Raw genomic sequence first — 23,327 nt, forward strand, 5'->3', positions numbered from 1 at the left:
CCTATGCTAACAGCATGCAATCGCCTGTAGCATCTCTCCTGGGCTCTTGACCATCTCGATTGGACCCTAAACGACTGTAAAACCATGGCCTGGTCAGATGAGTCCCGCTATTTCAGTTGGTAAGAGCTGATGGTAGGGTTAGAATGTGGCGCAGGCCCCACGAAGCTGTGGACCCATGTTGTCGACAAGGTACTGTACAAGCTGGTGGTGTCTCCAGTGGGCTATGTTTACATGGAATGGACTGGGTTCTCTGGTCCAGAGGAACCGATCATTGACTGAAAATGGTTATATTCGCCAGGTTGAGACCATTTGGCGTTATGTGTGGTCTTTATGTTCCCAAACTAATGTGATCAAAAGTGTCCAGATACCTGGTTGAAAATGAATTACAATTTCGTGGCGCCCTCCATCGGTAATGCTGGAATTCAATATGGTGTTGGCAAAGCCTTTGCCTTGATGACAGTTTCCACTCTCGCAGGCATACGTTCAATCAGTTGCTGAAAGGTTTCTTGGTGAACGGTAGCCCATTCTTCACGGAGTGCTGCACTGAGGAGAGGTATCGATGTCGGTCATTGAGACCTGGCACGAAATCGGCGTCCCAAATCATCCCAAAGGTTTTTCTGTAGGATTCAGGTCGGGACTCTGTGCAGGCCAGTCCATTACAAGGATGTTATTGCCGTGTAACCACTCCGCCACAGGCCGTGCATTATGAACAGGTGCTCGATCGTGTTGAAAGATGCAATTACCATCCCCGCATTGCTCTTTAACAGTGGGAGGCAAGAAGGTGCTTAAAACATCAATGTAGGCCTGTGCTGTGATATGCCACGAAAAACAACAAGGGGTGCAAGCCCCCTGCATGAAAAACACGACCACATCATAACACAACCGCCTCCGAATTTTCCTGTTGGCACTACACACGCTGGCAGATGACGTTCACCAGGCATTCCCCATACCCACACCCTGCCATCGGATCGCCACATCGCGTACTGTAATTCGTCACTTCACACAACGTTTTTCCACTGTTCAATCGTCCAATATTTACGCTCCTTACACCAAGCTAGGCGTCGTTTGGCTTATGAGCAGCCGCTCGACCATGAAATCCAACTTTTCTCACCTCCCGCATATTTGTCGTAGTACTTGCAGTGGATCCTGATGCAGTTTGGAATTCCGGTGTGATAGTCTGTACAGACGTCTGCCTATTACACATTATGATCCTCTTCAAGTGTCGGCGGTCTCTGTCAGTCAGCAGACGAGATCGGCCTGTACGCTTTCGTGCTGTACGTGTCCGTTCACGCTTCCACTTCACTATCACATCGGAAACAGTGGACATAGGGACGATTAGTAGTGTGGAAATCTCGCGTATAGAAGTGTGACACAAGTGACACCCAATCACCTGACCATGTTCGAAATCCGTGAGTTCCGCAGAGCGACCCATTCTGCTCTCTCAAGATTTCTAATGACTACTACTGACAAGGGAACCTCCCCATCGCACCCCCCTCAGATTTAGTTATAAGTTGGCACAGGGATAGGCCATGAAAAACTGAACACAGATCAGTCGAGAAAACAGGAAGAAGTTGTATGGAACTATGAAAAAAATAAGCAAAATATACAAACTGAGTAGTCCGTGTCCAAGATAAGCCACATCAAGGTACATGTACACTGATGAGCACCGTGGTCCCGTGGTTACCGCGAGCAGCTACCGAACAGAAGGTCCCTGGTTCAATCCCCTCGAGTGAAAAGTTTTAATTTTTTATTTTCAGACAATTATCAAAGTTCATGCACTCAGACATGATCAACTTCGCTCTCCAAAATTCCAGGACATGTTCAGATTTGCTTGGACACATGCAGGATTTGACGGTCTACACACGGAAAAACTTGAAAACGTTAAAAACGTATGTTTTGACAGAGCACAGGGAAAACTGTGCGACTGTGAAACTTGCATTCATTTGTTGCCGTTTATGTGACAAACTCTTATGTTTTCATCACTTTTTTGGGAGTGATTATCACATCCACAAGAAAACCTAAATCGGGCAAGGTAGAAGAAACTTTTTACCCATTCGCCAAGTGTGCAAGTTAGGTGGGTCGACAACATATTCCTGTAATGTGAAGCACATGCCGTCACCAGTGTCGTATATAATATTTCAGACGTGTTTTCCTGTGGAGGAATCGGTTGACCTATGAATTTGCGATCAAATGTTTTCGGTTCCTATTGGAGAGGCACGTCCTTTCGTCTACTAATCGCACGGTTTTGCGGTGCGGTCGCAAAACACAGACACTAAACTTATTACAGTGAACAGAGACGTCAATGAATGAACGGTCAGATCGTAACTTTGCGAAAATAAAAATAAAAAAATATTCCCTTGAGGGGACACTTGAACCAAGGACCTCTCGTTCCACAACTGCTCACGCTAACCACGGGACCATGGCGCTCCTGTGTTGAGACGTTCCTTAATGTTGCATATCTTCGCATGGACTACTCAGTTTGTACATTTTGCTTATTTTTTCATAGTTCCACACAACTTCTTCCTGTTTTCTCGATTGATCTGTGTTCAGTTTTTCAAGGCCTATCCACTGTGTCAATTTATAACTAAATCTGAGGGGGGTGCGATGGGGAGGTTCCCTTGTGAGGTCCCTGATACGGAGTACATGGCAGTAGGGTGGCAGCACAATGGACCTAATATGAAAAACGTATGTTTTGGATGGTGTCCGGATACTTTTGATCACGTAGTGAACGATATCATGTTATCTGGTCATAACTGTTCGCGATTGAGTTGAAGAACATTCTGGACAATTCGAGCAAATGACTTGGCCACCCACGTCGCATGATGTGAATCCCATCGAACATTTATGGGTCATAATAGCGAGGTCAGGTCGTGCTCAACATCCTACACCGGCAACACTTTCGCAAGTATGGAGGGCATAGAGACAGCATAGCTCAATATTTCTACTGGACACTTCCAACGACTTGTTGAGTCCATGCCACGTCGAGTTCCTGCACTGTTTCAGGCTATATGCCTTTTGTAAGTAACAGTACATTAAATGCGTAGAGAAAGAATTGTTATTGGTATGGTCTGTTGCAATAAAACGACGGAAAACGTCATATTAGTGGTGAAAGAATACTCATATGTAGTTGTTATCGCGTTATAAGCCGGATTTATCAAGATAAACCATTTTAAGGTGCCAGCACATTGAAGATTCATGAAAAACGTGTCGTTCTTGTTAGGATTTATTAGAATTAAATTAAATTAGTCACGTTTCGGCAACTAAAGCGTACAGAAAGCTATAATATAAAATACAAAATCGCTAATAAGGAAGCTACAGGGAAAAAAAAAAAAACATTCTGGGTAGAGGCACCAAGTTACGGAACCGGGGTTAGGTTGGTATAGGGTTTGAGTCCAGTTCTATTTTTTTTCACGACTTCCAAAAGGTTGTGGAATTTTCTTACGAAATTAATAAAAATAATTCTGTACTTGATGTTATGTAAATATAAGTGCCTTCTCTTTCACGAGTGAGTTTGTTTGATTTGGTGAACTTTAACAAGCAGGTATCTTTACTGACTGGTCGTGTATCTTCCATTTTTGTCTTATTACATATTCACTGATATTGGCGTTTTTATTCATATACAGGGTTATTACAAATGATTGAAGCGATTTCACAGCTCTACAATAACTTTATTCAAAAAATGGCTCTGAGCACTATGGGACTCAACTGCTGAGGTTATTAGTCCCCTAGAACTTAGAACTAGTTAAACCTAACTAACCTAAGGACATCACAAACATCCATGCCCGAGGCAGGATTCGAACCTGCGACCGTAGCGGGCTTGCGGTTCCAGACTGCAGCGCCTTTAACCGCACGGCCACTTCGGCCGGCCAATAACTTTATTATTTGAGATATTTTCACAATACTTTGCACACACATACAAAAACTCAAAAAGTTTTTTTAGGCATTCACAAATGTTCGATATGTGCCCCTTTAGTGATTCGGCAGACATCAAGCCGATAATCAAGTTCCTCCCACACTCGGTGCAGCATGTCCCCATCAATGAGTTCGAAAGCATCGTTGATGCGAGCTCGCAGTTCTGGCACGTTTCTTGGTAGAGGAGGTTTAAACACTTCACCATTAAGAAAAAATTTTGCTTCATCACTGAAAACAAGTTTCGCACTGAACGCATCCTCTTCCATGAGCTGTTGCAACCGCGCCGAAACTCAAAGCGTTTGACTTTGTCATCGGGTGTCAGGGCTTGTAGCAATTGTAAACGGTAAGGCTTCTGCTTTAGCCTTTTCCGTAACATTTTCCAAACCGTCGGCTGTGATACGTTTAGCTCCCTGCTTGCTTTATTCGTCGACTTCTGCGGGCTACGCGTGAAACTTGCCCGCACGCGTTCAACCGTTTCTTCGCTCACTGCAGGCCGACCCGTTGATTTCCCCTTACAGAGGCATCCGGAAGCTTTAAACTGCGCATACCATCGCCGAATGGAGTTAGCAGTTGGTGGATCTTTGTTGAACTTCGTCCTGAAGTGTCGTTGCACTGTTATGACTGACTGATGTGAGTGCATTTCAAGCACGACGTACGCCATTTTGTCTCACTGCGCTCTCGAGCGCTCTGGCGGCAGAAACCTGAAGTGCGGCTTCAGCTGAACAAAACTTTATGAGTTTTTCTACGTATCTGTAGTGTGTCGTGACCATATGTCAATGAATGGAGCTACAGTGAATTTATGAAATCGCTTCAATCATTTGTAATAGCCCTGTATATTACAGGCAGAACAGCATAATTAGCTTATGGACGACGGAGGAAATGTACGTTCTAAAAGAGGTAACGTCGGAATTTTACGCCCGTAAAGCAGACAACTGGCGCTGGAGAGGCTGAGCACGCAAAATCACGTTAACTACATTGTTCCTTGTGCTTACAGTGCTACCGGTTCTAGGCGCTTCAGTCCGGAACCGCGCTGCTGCTACGGTCGCAGGTTCGAATCCTGCCTCGGGCATGGATGTGTGTGATGTCCTTAGGTTAGTTAGGTTTAAGTAGTTCTAAGTATATGGGACTGATGATCTCAGATGTTAAGTCCCATAGTCATTAGAGCCATTTGAACTATTTTTTTGACAGTGCTGCGTCTCATGACGTTGGATGTTCTGTATGCCTCCAAGTCAATGTTAGCTGCCTCGCGCCGTGTGCCAATGGCTCAAGCCTCTTCGTCTGCAAATAACTACTGTAACCTACATCTATTCGAAGCTGCTTAACTTATTCATCTGTTGGTCTTCTTCTACAACTTTTATCCCTCATACTTTCATCCATCACCAAATTGACGAGTCCTTGGTGCCACATGAAGTGTCCTATCACTGTTGAAAATGGTTCAAATGGCTCTAAGCACTATGTGACTTAACATCTGAGGTCATCAGTGCCCTAGCCTTAGAACTACTTAAACCTAACTAACCAAAGGACATCACACACATCCATGCCCGAGGAAGGATTCGAACCTGCGACCGTAGCAGCCGCGTGGTTTCGGACTGAAGCGCCTAGAACCGCTCGGCCACCAGGGCCGGCTTATCACTGTTGAAAATGTCCCGTCTTTTACTCAAGTTAAGGTATAAATTTCTTTTACTCAAGTTTTCTTTCTTCCAAAATTCGAAAGAATAGCTCCTTATTAATTACTGTATCTACCAGTTTTATTTTTGACGTTCTTGTGCAGATGAAGAGTGATATAGTCACTATGAAGGTGACAGCGATCCGATGTTATGAAATTTTGTAAATACCGCAAGAGTCTCTGATCGCAAATATCTGTTTATTCCATTAACGGTTGCAATCATTATATCATCTTTAAATTGATGTGTAAAGAAAAATGTACATTTTTATGAAAAAAAATTACGTAATAGTAAGCTATCAACTATTACAACCAGAATCGTAATAAATATAGTCTGGATGCTTAGCAAACACACCTGTCTTCATGAAGGCACATAAAATATGTAATCACAAATGCCAACGTCAGACAGAGTAAAATCGTGATAAAATGGTCAACGCTCATGACCCTAATGTCAGGTCATATCTGGCGTACTGTGCTTACAACTACAGTGCAAGCGGCTGAGAGGGTGTGGGTGCAAGGTGTCGCTGGCCGAAGGCAGTTTTATACTGAATGTGTAAAATGATATGTTTGACTTTGTATTACGCCGTTGCATGTTGTTGTTATAATAGAGTGAACAGTTGTGTTGTAGCAGTAGACGTGTGTTAAAGGCAATTGGCAGAACTGATTTTTCCAATTTTTAATGTCAGTGAGAGATCCAAAAATGGCAAACTGACATTTACAGAAAGCCTATAACGACAGACTGGGTTGCTCATAAAGATTCATGTTACCCACTTAAGTATGCTGCTTTTCGAGCTATGCTGAATCGTATGAACCAAGTCCTCCTTTCAAAAGTGACCCAAAGTAAAAGAATAAGCACTTATACAATACGTTGATTATCAAAATGGATATGAAGAAGAGTTTATTAATGCTGTCAATAAGAGTAGTATTGAAAAAAGAAAAAAAATATGTTGTCTCACAGATGGGATCTAGATGGGACGGTATAACGCTTTAACCGACTGGTCAGAGCAATGAAGCGGTTTTTTTTTTTAAGTGGACTACCGTATCTGGGTTCCCTCTCGGAGAAAACTGGCCGTTGTATGAGATCCAAAAATACTGTCCCAGGGTATTTCATTTCTTCTAACCTGGCTGAAAAAGTTAGACATAGAGAGTGTGTTACAAAAGTAACACAGAGGGTGTTTAGTGTATCAAATGCAATGAGTGCCCCGAAAAATAGACACTGTAAACTGTTAGGACATTCCGTAAAAAGGTTCCAGGAACATATTCATTTAAAAAGTACGAAATCTGCATTAACGTCGCATCAGTGGGAAGATCGGAATAGTACCACATGTCTTGCAGAAAATCTTGTAATCTCCATAGAAAAGAAAAAGGCCAGGTTTTGATCTATTGGAAGAAGTGGAAGTTTTTAGACACATAAAAGGTAGTGTTTAGAACAAGTTGTACAGTCACTTGTATTTAAGGCTTAATAATATTGGACAGTGTCTTGAAAGGATGATATAAGATGAACATCAACAAAAGCAAAACGAGGATAATGGAATGTAGTCGAATTAAGTCGGGTGATGCTGAGGGAATTAGTTTAGGAAATGAGACACTTAAAGTAGTAAAGGAGTTTTGCTATTTGGGGAGCAAAATGACTGATGATGGTCGAAGTAGAGAGGATATAAAATGTAGACTGGCAATGGGAAGGAAAGCGTTTCTGAAAAAGAGAAATTTGTTAACATCGAGTATAGATTTAAGTGTCAGGAAGTCGTTTCTGAAAGTATTTGTATGGAGTGTAGCTATGTATGGAAGTGAAACATGGACGATAAATAGTTTGGACAAGAAGAAAATAGAAGCTTTCGAACTGAAGATTAGATGGGTAGATCACATGACTAATGAGGAGGAATTGAATAGAATTGGGGAGAAGAGAAGTTTGTAGCACAACTTGACTAGAAGAAGAGATCGTTGGTAGAACATGTTCTGAGGCACCAAGAGATCACCAATTTAGTATTGGAGGGCAGCGTGGAGGGTAAAAATCGTAGAGGGAGACCACGAGATGAATACACTAAGCAGATTCAGAAGGATATAGGCTGCAGTACGTACTGGGAGATGAAGAAGCTTGCACGGGATAGAGTAGCATGGAGAGCTGCATCAAACCAGTCTCAGGACTGAAGAGCACAACAACAACAACAACAATATTTTGGCAAAATCTGATTATTTTCATAGATAACTGTATTGTAAGGAAGCGACCCAGCGCACACTGCGTCTCAACGTCCGCGTGATAGGTACTACGAGTGTTTACCTAGTATGTTAGTGTTTCCTGCTGACCAGTGAAGGAAGATCCTACTGTTGTAAGCTGCGCCTTCCGTGTCTGGTGTGAGATGGTAAGATAAGAGGCTTGCCTAGTATGTTCTACTGTGTACCCAGGGTCTAACACTATATCCACCGTTAACTGCGTCTGAGCTATATCTCCGAAATCGGTTTTAGCCTTCAGCACTGTTTCTTTTTCTTAGATTCTTGGACATGCAAAGAACTCGACCACCTTTCCAGGTACCGTTATTTCGTCTAGTTTCTTTCAATACTGACAATATTCTCTCAGTGGCAGTACCTTCACTATGAACGTTGGTTCACCTACGGTGCGATGGATTAATGTAATTTTTGCGAGTACACGCCTTCAAATATGTTTCTACATATTAGCACAAATTTTCTGTACATTTTATTTTATTTTATTTTCCTTGAATGAATTTCGAATCCCCCCAGAGAGAGGGAGGAGGGGGCGGGGGGCTGGCAGCAGCGTAATATGCCACTCTACAGCCTACAGAAAAGTAAAAAACTAAATTAGGAGACACCATAAAAATAAGAACAGGCGATAAAACGGTGACTGATTAAAACTGGAACAAGGCGAAAAATTATTAAGAGAATATAAAAAGAAAGGGTCGTTGATGCTGATTAAAACACATAGTAAATAGACAAGCACAATTAAAAAACACGGCGACAGTCTTAGCTTGTGTTCGCAACAGTTAAAAACCACACTGACAGGGGATGCACAACACTGAACACGCACTTAAAACAGCACTTTACAGGAGACACTGTGGTAGACTGGGGGGGGGGGGGGGCGGGGGCGGACCGATGAGGGGAAAAAAGGGGGGAGGAGAGGAAAGGAAAAAAGGGGGGCAGCCAATGGAGAGACAGTAAAAGGGGGTAGGGCGGACGCGACAAGGAGTGGGAAGGCAGTGGAGGGTAAAGAAAAAGGTCCCGAGGCAGAGCATGAAGTCAAGGAGTGGGCAGGTGGAGAAAAAACTGGATGGAAGGGGTGAGAGGGAGCCTGGGAAAAGGACAGAGGCAGGGAGGAGGAGGTGAGGATAATAGTTGATAGGAGGCATAAAAAGAGGGAGAGAGGGCATCATCTGGGAGGGGTAGTCGATGGAAGCCACCTTGGGAAAGGAGATGCAGCGTGTAGAGGTGGAGGGTAGGGGAAACTCAACGGTGAAGGCACGGTAGCGGATGGGGGTTGGAGAGGAGATGAGAAACCAGGGGATGAGGGGAACCAAGTCGGCGGGAGGTATATAGAGGACACTGACATGTTCGAGGAAAAAGAACAGATGGGGGAAAGGAATCGGATCATAGAGGACCCACGTGGGGGACGGGAGGCGTATATAGAAGGCGAGGCGGAGAGCATGGCGCTCGAGGATCTGGAGGGATTCATAGGATTTGGGGGGGGGGGGGGTACATTTTACTATTATGTTTCAGTTCTTAAATATGTAAGTCGCATCTGACGTTGCCCAGTACTGTAGTCAATTAAAACCAAGTTTTAACAGCTGTCAGCGGTATCTTCATTCATCATGACCTTCAGTTACTGTGGGTGCCCTGCATATAAAACATGCGGACTGTGGAAGGTAGTTTCTACACTACTGGCCATTAACATTGCTACACCAAGAAGAAATGTAGATGATAAACGGGTATTCATTGGACAAATATATTATACTAGAAGTGACAAGTGATTACATTTTCGCGCAATTTGGGTGCATAGGTCCTGAGAAATCAGTACCCAGAACAACCACCTCTGGCCGTAATAACGGCCCTGATACGCCTGGGTATTGAGTCAAACAGAGCTTGGATGGCGTGTACAGGTACAGCTGCCATGCAGCTTCAACACGATACGACAGTTCATCAAGAGTAGTTCAAAATGGTTCAAATGGCTCTGAGCACTATGCGACTCAACTTCTGAGGTCATCAGTCGCCTAGAACTTAGAACTAATTAAACCTAACTAACCTAAGGACAACACACACATCCATGCCCGAGGCAGGATTCGAACCTGCGACCGTAGCAGTCGCTCGGCTCCAGACTGTAGCGCCTAGAACCGCACGGCCACTCCGGCCGGCATCAAGAGTAGTGACTGGTGTATTGTGACGAGCCAGTTACTCGGCTACCATTGACCAGACGTTTTCAATTGGTCATAGATCTGGAGAATGTGCTGACCAGGGCAGCAGTTGAACATTTTCTGTATCCAGAAAGGCCCGTACAGGACCTGCAACACGCGGTCGTGCATTATCCTGCTGAAATGTAGGGTTTCGCAAGGATCGAATGGATGGTAGAGCCACCGGTCGTAACACATATGAAATGTAACGTCCACTGTTCAAAGTGCCGACAATGCGAACAAGAGGTGACCGAGACGTGTAACCAATGGCACCCCATACCATCATGCCGGGTGATACGCCAGTATGACGAATACACGCTTCCAATGTGCGTTCGCCGCGATGTCGCCAAACACGGATGCGACCATCATGATGCTGTAAACGGAACCTGGATTCGTCCGAAGAAATGACGTTTTGCCATTGGTGCACCCAGGTTCGTCGTTGAGTACACCATCGCAGGCGCTCCTGTCTGTGATGCAGCGTCAAGGGTAACCGCAGCCATGGTCTCCAAGCTGGTAATCCATGCTGCTGTAAACGTCGTCGAACTGTTCGAGCATATGGCTGTTGTCTTGCAAATGTCCCCATCTGTTGACTCGGGGATCGAGACGTGGCTGCATTGATCCGCTACAGCCATGCGGATAAGATGCCTGTCATCTCGACTGTTAGTGATACGAGGCCGTTGGGATCCAGCACGGCGTTCCGTATTACCCTCCTGAACCCACCGATTCCATATTCTACTAACAGTCATTGGATCTCAACCAACGCGAACAGCAATGTCGCGATACGATAAACCGCAATCGCGATAGGCTACAATCCGACATTTATCAAAGTCGGAAACGTGACGGTACGCATTTCTCCTCCTTACACGAGGCATCACAACATTTCGCCGGCCGCGGTGGTCTCACGGTTCTAGGCGCGCAGTTCGGAACCGTGCGACTGCTACGGTCGCAGGTTCGAATCCTGCCTCGGGCATGGATGTGTGTGATGTCCTTAGGTTAGTTAGGTTTAAGTAGTTCTAAGTTCTAGGGGACTTATGACCACAGCAGTTGAGTCCCATAGTGCTCAGAGCCATTTTGAACAACAACATTTCACCAGGCACCGCCGGTCAACTGCTGTTTGTGTATGAGAAATCGGTTGGAAACTTTCCTCATGTCAGCACGTTGTAGGTGTCACCACCGGCGCCAACCTTGTGTGAAAGGTCTGAAGAGCTAATCATCTGCGTATCACAGAATCTTCTTCCTGTGCGTTAAATTTCGCGTCTGTAGCACGTCATCTTCGTGGTGTAGCAATTTTAATGGCCAGTAGTGTTGTAGCTGTAGAGTGCGTGACGGGAGTGGCGCTGTTGCAGTCGACTTCGACAAGCTGGGGCTGACGGACAACCAGAACCCGTACGGCGTGCTGCCGCCGCTGCTGGCGCGCTCCATGGGCCGCATGACGGGTCAGCTGCTGGCCGACTACCTCTCCCAGCTGCTCTCCAGGAGGCGCTCCGGCCGCTCCCTGCCGCCGCCCAAGGCGCCGCCCAACGCCAACTTCCACGGAGGCGAGAGGTAAGACGAGACTGTGCTGTTCTGAAACTTTCTAGTAGGTTAAAATGTGGAACCTTGCCTTTCGCCGAGACGTATGCAACTTGGCGTCCTTCTATGTAGGCTCTATCCTGTATCTTCTGGAATACAGCACTGAACGACTAAATACATCAAGGTACGACTTCCACGAAGAGCGAGCAGTTTGGCGTTTTTTGTGACCTATGCAAATAATGTTTGATCAGATGTTACACATATTATGTCACAGAAGTTCTATTCGAAGAGTCTTTACAGTGTCACAAAAGAAGGAATATAGTCGGTGTCATAATTCAGAAGCTATAAACATTAAAAATAACTAGCGTATGTCACATCATCTGCCACACTGTCCAGCTATAAATTAGCAAAAACATTACCTTGAAAAAATATAAGGGACAGTCAAATGAAAACGAAGCAGATGGAAAAAAGTAAGTAAACTCTTTGTTATTTCAAAAGCAATAGCCACAACAGTTAATACATTTATCACATTGTGAAATAAGACGGTCAGTGCCTTCATGGAGAAATGTTTGCGGTTGCCTATGGAACTATGATTCTACCTAAGCGTCCACTTCTTCGTCCGAAGTACGAGTATTGGAACTTTAATAGTGGCAATTATTTATTTACAGCTCGCACAAAATAGATAAGTGTCTCGAAGTTTTACTGACCTTCAAAGTAGTCACCAGCATTGGGTATAACCCGTTGCCAGCTCTGCGGAAGTCGTAGGATGCTCTTAGTAGTGCCAGTTGTGTTGAGAATTAGAGCGGCGCGCTCTATTGCCCGACGAATTAATAGCAGTTCTGAAGCGAATGCCGTGAAGTGTTTCCTTCAGTTTAGAAATCGAGTTGAACTCACGAGGGCTTAAGTCAGGGGAGTGCAGTAGGTGGTATAGCACTTAGCAGCCCCATCAGTCAAAAAAATCAGTAACAGCTTGCACTGTGTTTGAGCATTGTCCTGCAAAATGATGGTCAGGTCCTGCAGAAAGTGTCAATACTTCTGTCTCTAAGCTGGTCGTAGGTTGTGTTCCAAAAATGAACAGCATAGAGACAGAAGTGATGACACTTTCTGCAGGACCTGTCCATCATTTTGCAGAACAATGCTCAAGCACGTACAGTGCAAGCTGTTACTGATTTTTTTGACTGATGGGGCTGCTAAGTGCTATATCAACTACTGCACTCCCCTGACTTAAGCCCTCGTGAGTTCAGCTCGATTTCTAAACTGAAGGAAACACTTCATTGCATTCGCTTCCGGACTGCTACAAATTCGTCGGGCAATAGGGCGCGCCGCTCGAACTGTCAACACAACTGACACTGCTAAGAGTATCGTACGACTCCCATATCACTGGCAACGGGTTATACACAATGCTGGTGACTACTTTGAAGGTCAGTAAAACCTTGAAACACGTATCTATTTTGAAACTTCCTGGCAGATTAAAACTGTGTGCCCGACCGAGACTCGAACTCGGGACCTTTGCCTTTCGCGGGCAAGTGCTCTACCAACTGAGGCAAAGGTCCCGAGTTCGAGTCTCGGTCGGGCACACAGTTTTAATCTGCCAGGAAGTTTCATATCAGCGCACACTCCGCTGCAGAGTGAAAATCTCATTCTGGAAACATCCCCCAGGCTGTGGCTAAGCCATGTCTCCGCAATATCCTTTCTTTCAGGAGTGCTAGTTCTGCAAGGTTCGCAGGAGAGCTTCTGTGAAGTTTGGAAGGTAGGAGACGAGGTACTGGCAGAAGTAAAGCTGTGAGTACCGGGCGTGAGTCGTGCTTCGGTAGCTCAGTTGGTAGAGCACTTGCCCGCGAAAGGCAAAGGTCCCGAGTTCGAGTCTCGGTCGGGCACACAGTTTTAATCTGCCAGGAAGTTTCATATCAGCGCACACTCCGCTGCAGAGTGAAAATCTCATTCTGGACGTATCTATTTTGTACGAGCTGTAAATAAATAATTGCCGCTATTAAAGTTCCAACCCTCGTAAATCGAAAGCGACAAATGTCTTTCTTCGGGAGACAGAAGCATGGAAATCGCATGGGAAGGGATCAGGACACTATGGGAGATGTGTAACTTCTGCGGCACACTCGAAACGACCTTGGTGACATGTGGGCGGGCATTATTCTGCAACAGAACGATGCCATCCGACAACATTCTGAGCGTTTCGACTTGTTCACTTGGACACTTAGCAAGAAACTGAAGCGCACCTCCAAGTCCAAACGCCCAGGAATGTTGACGCTCGGCTTCAACCTGTTGCAGAATAATGCCCGCCCACACGGCGCCGAGGTTGCAGAAGATTCGCTAGGAAGCCCTTACACATGTTTCATACATTCCCGTTCTCTCCTCATGAGATCTCCATATTTTTGGAGCCCTGAAGAAAGACATGCGTGATTTGCGCTGTTCACGTGTCTAGCCAAATTCTTCTGGTCCTGGAGGGATGATGTACCCTGGGTAGGATTGTCAGAGGCTGTATTGCCGCATGTGACTTCCTGGAAAGGTAGTGTTCTGGCCTAGTGAAATGGCACGGGAAGTAGCGGACTGAGGGACCCCAGGCTATGACTCCTGTTCATGGGGCACACCCAAGCATTTCTGCAACCGCACCTTGCTACACAATGTTACGCTAAAAACCCAGTAAAATGGATAAGAGAAGACCGAGACGACGACGACGTAATGGAAGGTAGGAAGACGACATCAGAAAACGTACTGGAGCTATACATGTAACTGGAGGACGTAATGCACGGAAGAGGACTTTATCAAACAGTTGATGTAAAATGATTGATGACGATTTTGATGTTGTTTATCTACATACGTACTTGGCAAGCCGCCGTGTGGCTCATGACAGAGGGTATCTTGTACCACTAATAGTCATTTCCTATACTGTCCCACTCGCAAATGGAGCGAGGAAAAAACGACTATCTATATGCCATCTTGTGAGCCCTAATTTCTCTAACCTGGGCTTCAGAATGTATGTTGGCGGCAGTAGAATCCATCCGCAGTCAACTGCAAATATCGCATCTACAATTTTTTCAATAGTGTTACGCTAACTGTACATCGTTTTCCTTCCAGTCATTTCCAGTTGAGCTTACGAAGCATCTCCGTCAGTACACAAGTGTTGATCAAACATACTGGTAACAAATCTGAGTTGCTTCGATGTCTTTCAGTCCCACCTGGTAGGGATCACAAACACTCGAGTATCACTCAAGAACTGGTCGCACTAGTGTCATTTACGCGGTCTCCTTTATAGATGAGCAACACTATCATGGAATTTTTTACACTACTGGCCATTAAAATTGCTACACCAAGAAGAAATGCAGATGACAAACGGGTATTCATTGGACACATATATTACACTAGAACTGACATGTGATTACATTTTCACGCAATTTGGGTGCATAGATACTGAGAAATCAGTACCCAGAACAATCACCTCTGGCGTATTGTGACGAGCCAGTTTCTCGGCCAATATTGACCAGTCGTTTTTAATCGGAGAGAGATCTGGAGAATGTGCTGACCAGGGCAGCAGTCGAACATTTTCTGTATCCAGAAAGGCCCGTACAGGACCTGCAACATGCGGTCGTGCATTATCCTGCTGAAATGTAGGGTTTCGCATGGATAGAATGAAGGGTAGAGACACGGGTCGTAACACATCTGAAATGTAACGTCTACTGTTCAAAGTGCCGTCAATGCGAACAAGAGGTGACCGAGACGTGTAACCAATGGCACCCCATACCATGACGCCGGGTGATACGCCAGTATGGCGATGACGAATACACGCTTCCAATGTGCGTTCACCGCGATGTCGCTAAACACGGATGCGACCATCATGATGCTGTAAACAGAACCTGGATTCATCCGAAAAAATAACGTTTTGCCATTCGTGCACCCAGATTCGTCGTTGAGTACACCATTGCAGGCGTTCCTGTCTGTGACGCAACGTCAAGGGTAACCGCAGCCATGGTCTCCGAGCTGATAGTCCATGCTGCTGCGAACGTCGTAGAACTGTTCGTGCAGATGGTTGTTGTCTTGCAAACGTCCCAATCTGTTGACTCAGGGATCGAGACGTGGCTGCACGATCCGCTTAGAGCCATGCGGAAAGGATGCCTGTCATCTCGACTGCTAGTGATACGAGGCCGTTGGGATCCAGCACGGCATTCCGTATTACCCTCCCGAACCCACCGATTCCATATTCTGCTAACAGTCATTGGATCTCGACCAACGTGAGCAGCAATATCGCGATACGATAAACCCGCAATCGCGATATGGTACAATCTGATCTTTATCAAAGTCGGAAACGTGATGGTACGCATTTCTCCTCCTTAAACGAGGCATCACAACAACGTTTCACCAGGCAACGCCGGTCAACTGCTGTTTGTGTTTGAGAAATCGGTTGGAAACTTTCCTTATGTCAGCACGTTTTAGGTGTCGCCACCGGCGCCAACCTTGTGTGAATCCTCTGAAAAGCTAATCATTTGCATATCGCAGCATCTTCTTCCTGTCGGTTAAATTTCGCGTCTGTAGCACATCTTCATGGTGTAGCAATTTTAATTTCCAGTAGTGTACAATAAACCGAAGTCGATCTTTCGCCTTTCCTACTACCGCCCTTACGTGCCCGTATCGCTTTGCATCGTTACGCCTGGACATTTAATCGTCTTTACTGTGTTAAGCAGCACATTATTAACATTGTATTGGAAAGTTACAGATTTGTCTCTCTTACACAACTGCGTTAACAAACATTTTTCTACATGTAAGGCATGCTGCCACTCGTCACAGAACATAGAAATTCTGTCCAAGGCATCCCGTATCCTCCTACTGTCACTCAACGACGTCACTTACAAGGGAACCTCCCCATCGCACCCCCCTCACATTTAGTTATAAGTTGGCACGGTGGATAGGCCTTGATAAACTGAACACAGATCAATTGAGAAAACAGGAATAAGTTGCGTGGAACTGTGAAAAAATAAGCAAAATATACAAACTGAGTAGTCCATGGGCCACATAGGCAACATCATGGACAATTTGAGCTCAGGAGCGCCGTGGTCTCGTGGTAGCGTGAGCAGCTGCAGAACGAAAGGTCGTTGGTTCAAGTCTTCCCTCCAGTGAGAATTTTACTTTCTTTATTTTTACATCGTTATTATCTGTCCGTTCGTTCATTGACGTCTCTGTTCACTGTAATAAGTTTAGTGTCTGTGTCTTGCGACCGCATCGCAAAACCGTGCGATTAGTAGACAAAAGGACGTGCCTGTCCAATGGGAACCGAAAACATTTGATCGCAAGGTCATAGGTCAACCGATTCCTCCACAGGAAAACACATCTGATATATTCTATACGACACTGGTAACGGCATGTGCGTCACATGACAGGAATATGTTGTCGACCCACCTAACTTGTACACTTGGCGAATGGGTAAAAAGATTCTTCTACCTTGCCCGATTTAGGTTTTCTTGTGGATGTGATAATCACTCCCAAAAAAGTGATGCAAACACAATAGTTTGTCACATAAACTGAAAATAAAAAAATTAAACTTTTCACTCGATGGAGGATTTGAACCAAGGACCTCTCGTTACCACGAGACCACGGCGCTCCTGTGTTCTTAGAGTCCTTGATGTCGCCTATCTTCCCATGAACTACTCAGTTTGTATATTTTGTTTATTTTTTCACAGTTCCACACAACTTCTTCCTGTTTTCTCAATTGATCTGTGTTCAGTTTTTCAAGGCCTATCCACTGTGCCAACTTATAACTAAATCTGAGGGGGGTGCGATGGGGAGGTTCCCTTGTTAGCAGTACACTACAATGTCACCAGCAAACAGTCGCAGGTAACTGCCCAGCCTGTCCGTCAGGTTATTTATTCATACTGAGGACAAGAGCGGTCTTATCACACTTGCCTGGGCCACTCCCGACGATACCCTTGTATCCAATGAATACTCGCCATGGAGGACAACTTAATGAATTCTGTTACTTAAAAAGCCTTCGAGCCAGTGACATATCCGGCAACCTATTTCGTACGCTCGGACTTCGTTAACAGTCTGCGGTGGAGCAAGGTTTTAAACGCTGTCCGGAAATGTAGGAATATGGAATCCGCCTGTTGACCTCCATTGATGCTCCGCAGGATATCGTGTAAGAAAAGGGCAATCAGATTTTCGCATGAGCGTGCTTTATACACTGAAAATTCAGTGAAACTGGTACACCTGCCTAATATCGCGCAGGGCCCTCGCGAGCTCGCAGAAGTGCCGTAACACGACGTGGCATGGACTCGACTAATGTTTGAAGTAGTGCTCAAGCGAACAGACACCATGAATATTGCGGCCTGTCCGTAATTCCGTAAGAGTACGAGGTGGTGGAGATCTTTTCTGAGCAGCACGTTGCAAGGCATCCCAGATAAGCTCAATAATGTTCATATCCGTGGAGTTTGGTGGCCAACGGAAGTGTTTAAACTCAGGAGAGTGTTCTTGGAGCCACTCTGTAGCAATTCTGGGGTGTGTGGTGTCGCAATGTCCTGCTGCAATTGCCCAAGACCGTCGGAATGCACAATGGACATGAATGGATACAGGTGATCAGACAGGGTGCTTACGTACCTGTCACCTGTCGTATACAGACGTGTCAGGGGTCCAATATCAATCCAACTGCACACGCCCCTCACCATTACGGAGCCTCCACCAGCTTAAACAGTCCCATGCTGACATGCAGGGTCCATGGACTCTTGAGGTTGTCTCCATACCCTGACACGTCCATCCGCTCGATACAATTTGAAACGAGACTCTCCCAACCAGTCAATATGTTTCCAGTCATCAACAGTCCACTGTCGGTATTGACTGGGTCAGGCGGGGCATAAAGCTTTGTGTTGTGAAATCATCAAGGGTACACGAGTGGGCCTGTGGCTCCGAAAGCCCATATCGCTGATGTTTCGTTGAATGGTTCGCACGCTGACGCTTGTTGATGGCCCAGCATTAAAATCTGCAGGAATTTGCGGAAGAGTTGTACTTCTGTCACGTTCTTGCAGCATCTGTTTCCGGCCGCAGCGATGTTATAGATTTGCTGTTTTACCGGATACCTGATATTCACGGCACACTCATGAAATGGTCGTACTGGAAAATGCCGACTACATCGCTACCTCGGAGATGCTGTGTTCCATCGCTCGTGCTGCGACTATAACACCACGTTCAAACTAATTTAAATCTTGATAACCTGCCATTGTAGCAGCAGTAACCGATCTAACAACTGCACCAGACACTTGTTGTCTATTCAGCTGTTTACATATCTCTGTATTTGAATACGCATGCCTATCCCAGTCTCTTTGGCGCTTCAATATATATCCGTGCTGATTTATGGACAGAAGCTTTTCTGTCTCAAGAAAATTTATTATATTCGAACTCAAAATTTTCTCAAAAATTCAGTAGCAAACCTATGTTAAGGATATTGGTCTGTAGCTTTGTGGATCCGTTCTTTTACGCTTCTTATACACAGGAGTAACCTGCCTTTTTTCCAGTCGCTTGGGACTTTGCGCTGGGCGAGAGATTCGGGATAAATACAAGCAAATTAAGGGATCATTTGCAAACAGGGCCCTCTGTGAAACGGAAATGGGATTCCATCCGGATCTGGCGACTTATACATTTTCAACTCTCTCAGCTTGTTGTACATGACAATCATGATATTGGTGACGAGAAGGATAATGGTTGTGCTGGTATAATTGACATATATTCTGAGACCATTGTGAGCGATTTTGGCTAAACTACTCGTAAAATGTGCATTATGATTGTGAACTACGCAAAAGCACATTTCTCACTTTAGACTTTATTTTTAATGAAGTGTCATTTACTTCAAGCTACGATAATGCTGTTTTATTTATTGTGCAATAAATTTTGCTGAGGGGTGAGAAAGTAAGACTTTTAAAACTGTTTCCAGAGCACTTCTTTATGCTGCGGTGGAGGATTTCCTTTCGAGTTTCGGGATGGATGGTCACGCTTGCCTTCTTAGAGCAATCTGTGAGGTCCACGGGCACTCTGTGGAACGCTTTGGCCTACTAGGAGAAATGCTGAAGCTTTTCTTCACGTAAGTAGCTATTTCTCACATATTTACCTGATTAAATATGTCATCATTTTATCTCCGCCAGGAACACGTACATATTGAGAAAATAAGTTTTTGTGTGTGTGTGGGGGGGGGGGGGGGAGGGGGGTGATGCTTTCCGACACGAATTCCTCTCCTGTGTCAAACTCTTCGTCCCAGAGTAGCACTTTCACCCTACGTTCTTAGTTATATGCTTGAGGTATTCCCAGTCTTTGTCTTCCTCTACAGTTTTTACCCTCTTCAGCTCCCTCTAGTACCATGAGAGTTAATTCCTGATGTCTTAACAGATGTCGTATCATCCTATCCCTTCTCCTTATCAGTCTTTTCCACATATTCCTCTCCTCGCCGATTCTGTAGAGAATCTTATCAGTTCACCTAATTTTCAACACTCTTCCGTAGCAACACATCTCAAATGTTTCTATTTTCCACTGTTTCGGTTTTCACACGTCCATGTTTCACTACCTTACAATGTCGTGCTGCAAACGTAAATTCTCAGAAATTTCTTCCTCAAATTAAGACCTATGTTTGATACTAGTAGACTTCTCTCTCAAGAATCCTCTTTTTGTCAGTGCTAGCCTACTTTTTATGTCTTCCTTGCTCCGTATATCTTCGATTATATTGCTGCCTATGAAGCAGAATTCGATAACTTCATCTACTTCTTCATCACCAATCTTGATGTTTAGTTTCTCGTTCTTCTCATTTATGTTTCTTCCCATTACCTTCGTCTTTCTTAGATTTACTCTCAGTTCATATTATGTACACGTTAGACTGTTCATTCCATTCAACAGGTCCTGTAATTCTTCTTCACTTTCACTGAGGAAAGCAATGTCATCAGCGAATCATATCATTGATATCCTTTCCCCTTGAATTTTACTTCCACAATTGAACTTTTATTTCCGTAATTGATCTGGAAATTGGAAATTTGTGGTAAGGACTATGGGACTAAACGGCTGAGGTCATAGGTCCCTAGGCTTACGCACTACTTAATCTAACTTAAACTAACTTCCGCTAAGGGCAGCAAACACACCCATGCCCGAGGGAGGACTCAAGCCTCCGACGGGGTCAGCCGCAAGAAGGGTGACAAGGCGCCGTCATTTATTCTTCGATGTATAGATTGAGGACTAAGGGCGAAAGACTACATCTCTGTCTTAAGCTCTTAAACACTGTTTAATCCGAACATTTCGTTCTTGGTCTTCCAGCCTTATTGTTCCCTCTTGGTTCTTGTACATATTGTATTACCCACCTTTCCCTACAGCTTATCCCTATTTTTCTGCGAAACTGAAGACATGCGCGGAAAAACGGGCTATCCCTCAAATGTGAAAACTTGCAGATAAGAGTAGCCATCTGTTGCTGAATACGGGAACTTTCATAATTGGCATTGGTCTCACCCCGTAAGTATCACTTAGAGGTGAGGCCAATGTCTATTTTGATAGCTGCCATACCCAGCAACAGATGGCAACACTTGTAAGCTTTTACATTTGAGGGTTAGCCCGTTTTTCCGCGCAGTCTTCAATTCGCACATCTAGCACCATTCTGTATTGTCTAACTCTTCTGCCAGATCGACAAATCATATGAACGTCCCTTGGTTTTTGTTCAGGCTTGCTTGCATTATCAAACGCAAAGCTAGAACAGCCTCTCTGGTGCCTTTACATTTCCTAAAGCGAAACGGATCGTCATCAAAAAGTCCTCAATTTTCCTTTTCCATTCTCCTGTATATTATTCGTGTCAGCATCTTGCATGCATGAGCTTTAAAGATGATTGTGCGATATTTCTCGCATTTGTCAGCTCTTGGCATCTTCGGAATGGTATGGGTGATGTTTTTCTGAAAGTATGATTGCATATCGCCATCTCACACATCACACATTCTACACACTAACGTGAATAGCTGTTTTGTTGGGTCTTCCCCAGTGATTTTAGAAACTGCAATGTACTGTTATCCTTTCTTTCCGTCTTTTTTTTATCTTAAGTCTTCCAAAGTTCTTCTAAATTCTGATTCTAATAGTGGATCCCCTAACCGTTCCCTATCAACTCCTGTTTCTTCTTCTGTCACATCATCAGATAAGTGTTCTCCCTCACACAGGCCATCAATATACGCTTTGCACCTATCCGCTCTCTCCTCTGCATTTAGCAGTGGAATTCCCATCGTAAATTGTTTTGACATTTTTATGATCTGAGTTTCAACTTCCGACAATCATTTCCTTTTCAATTTCTTCACATTTTTCGTGCAGCCATTTCGCCTTAGATTCCTTGTACTTCCTGTTTATTTCATTCCTAAATGACTTGTATTTCTCTCTTCCTGAATTTTCTTGAACATTTTTGTACTTCGTACTTTCGTCGATCAACTGAAGTATTTCCTCTGTTACCCATGGTTTTTTCACTGTTATCTTCCTTGTACTTATGTTTGTCTTTCAAACTTCTGTGATTGCCCTCTTTAGCGATGTCCATTCCTCTTCAACCGAACTGCCAACTGAGGTATTCATTATCACAGTATCTTTAGCCTGTTATCTCTTCATTCCTTAGTATTTCCGTATCCCACTTCGAGCCCGCATTAAATTTTGCGTGAAACTCAAGAAAACCTTTACAGAGATACACCAAATGATGCAGAAAGCCTACGGTGATGAGTGGTTAAGCCGTACTCGGTGTTAGGAATGGTTCACGCGGTGTATAAACGGCCGGACGGAAGTTAAAGAAGACCTTCGTTCAGGACGCCCTACCGACAACGCTTTGTCACGTGCGCAACGAAATTGTGCGACCGAGAGGTTGAAGAAGAATGTAAAATTTCAGTTGGACCATGTCATGAAATCCTGATGCAGCACCTTGGAATGCATCATCGTGTTGCCGCCAATTTCGTCCTGCGGCTCTAGAGTCAAGACTGGAAAGACCTTCCCCTCGCAGTCTATGAAGACCTTTTGGTTCACGCAAATGAGAACGAGATGTTCCTTAAGGGAATTATAATTGGTGAGGAGACGTGGCTCTACGGTTATGATGTTGAGATCAAGGTTCAGTCTTCACAATGGGTCGAGAAAGGTTCTGCAAGATCAAAAACATCTAGTCAGGGCAGGTCAAATGTCGAAGCCATATTGGCAGTTTTCTTTGACTTTAAAGAATTAGTTCTTCATGAATTCGTGAGACAGCGACAAACTATTAATCGATGGTACAATGGGGACGTGTTGCGACGCCTGCGACAAAATGTGAGAAGGAAACGTCCTTAAATGCGGCGAGACAGTTCATGGCTCTTGCATCACGACAGCTCACCTACACATTCATCCCTGTTGGTGCGTCACTATTGCGCAAAAACGAAATCACTGTGCTGCCTAATCCTCCGCACTCTCTGTACCTGGCCCCTGCGGACTTTTTTTATTTCCGAAGTTGAAAACGCCGTTTGGAGGATGGAGATTTGCAATGATCGACGAGATAAAAGAAAATTCCCGCGATCAAGCACGAGGCGTATCAAGACAGCTTCCGGAAGTGGAAACGGCGGTGTAAAAATTTTGGAGGAGAGTATTTCGAAGGAGACCATGCAAAATACGTAGAAGGTAAGCGTAGAAAAATTTTGTGGTCAAAGTTCCGAAACATTTTGAACAGACCTTGTACAATGGTTACCGGCTGAAACTTAAGGCTTATCACATCAATATAGTAGTTGCTCATCAAAAGCATTTCTTCCATCATTCTGTCTATTCGTTTACTATTTGGATACTGGATCGAAGTGTCTATGTGACTTTAAGACAGTCTTGCATTAAAGTGGAAAATTGCACTTACA

At 44.7% G+C, this 23,327-nt stretch overlaps 1 protein-coding gene across 1 annotated transcript in view; it reads left to right on the forward strand.

Moving 5' to 3' along the window:
* Positions 1–23,327, forward strand: part of LOC126262815 (uncharacterized) — a 364,801-nt gene that overhangs the window by 334,575 nt on the left and 6,899 nt on the right. The window contains exons 3-4 of the mRNA XM_049959661.1: positions 11,316–11,514; positions 19,406–19,552. Of these exons, the coding sequence (XP_049815618.1) occupies positions 11,316–11,514; positions 19,406–19,552 (346 nt within the window). The remainder of the gene's footprint in view (positions 1–11,315; positions 11,515–19,405; positions 19,553–23,327) is intronic.

Source organism: Schistocerca nitens, chromosome 6, assembly GCF_023898315.1.
Source record: "Schistocerca nitens isolate TAMUIC-IGC-003100 chromosome 6, iqSchNite1.1, whole genome shotgun sequence".
NCBI classification, from domain to species: domain Eukaryota; kingdom Metazoa; phylum Arthropoda; class Insecta; order Orthoptera; family Acrididae; genus Schistocerca; species Schistocerca nitens.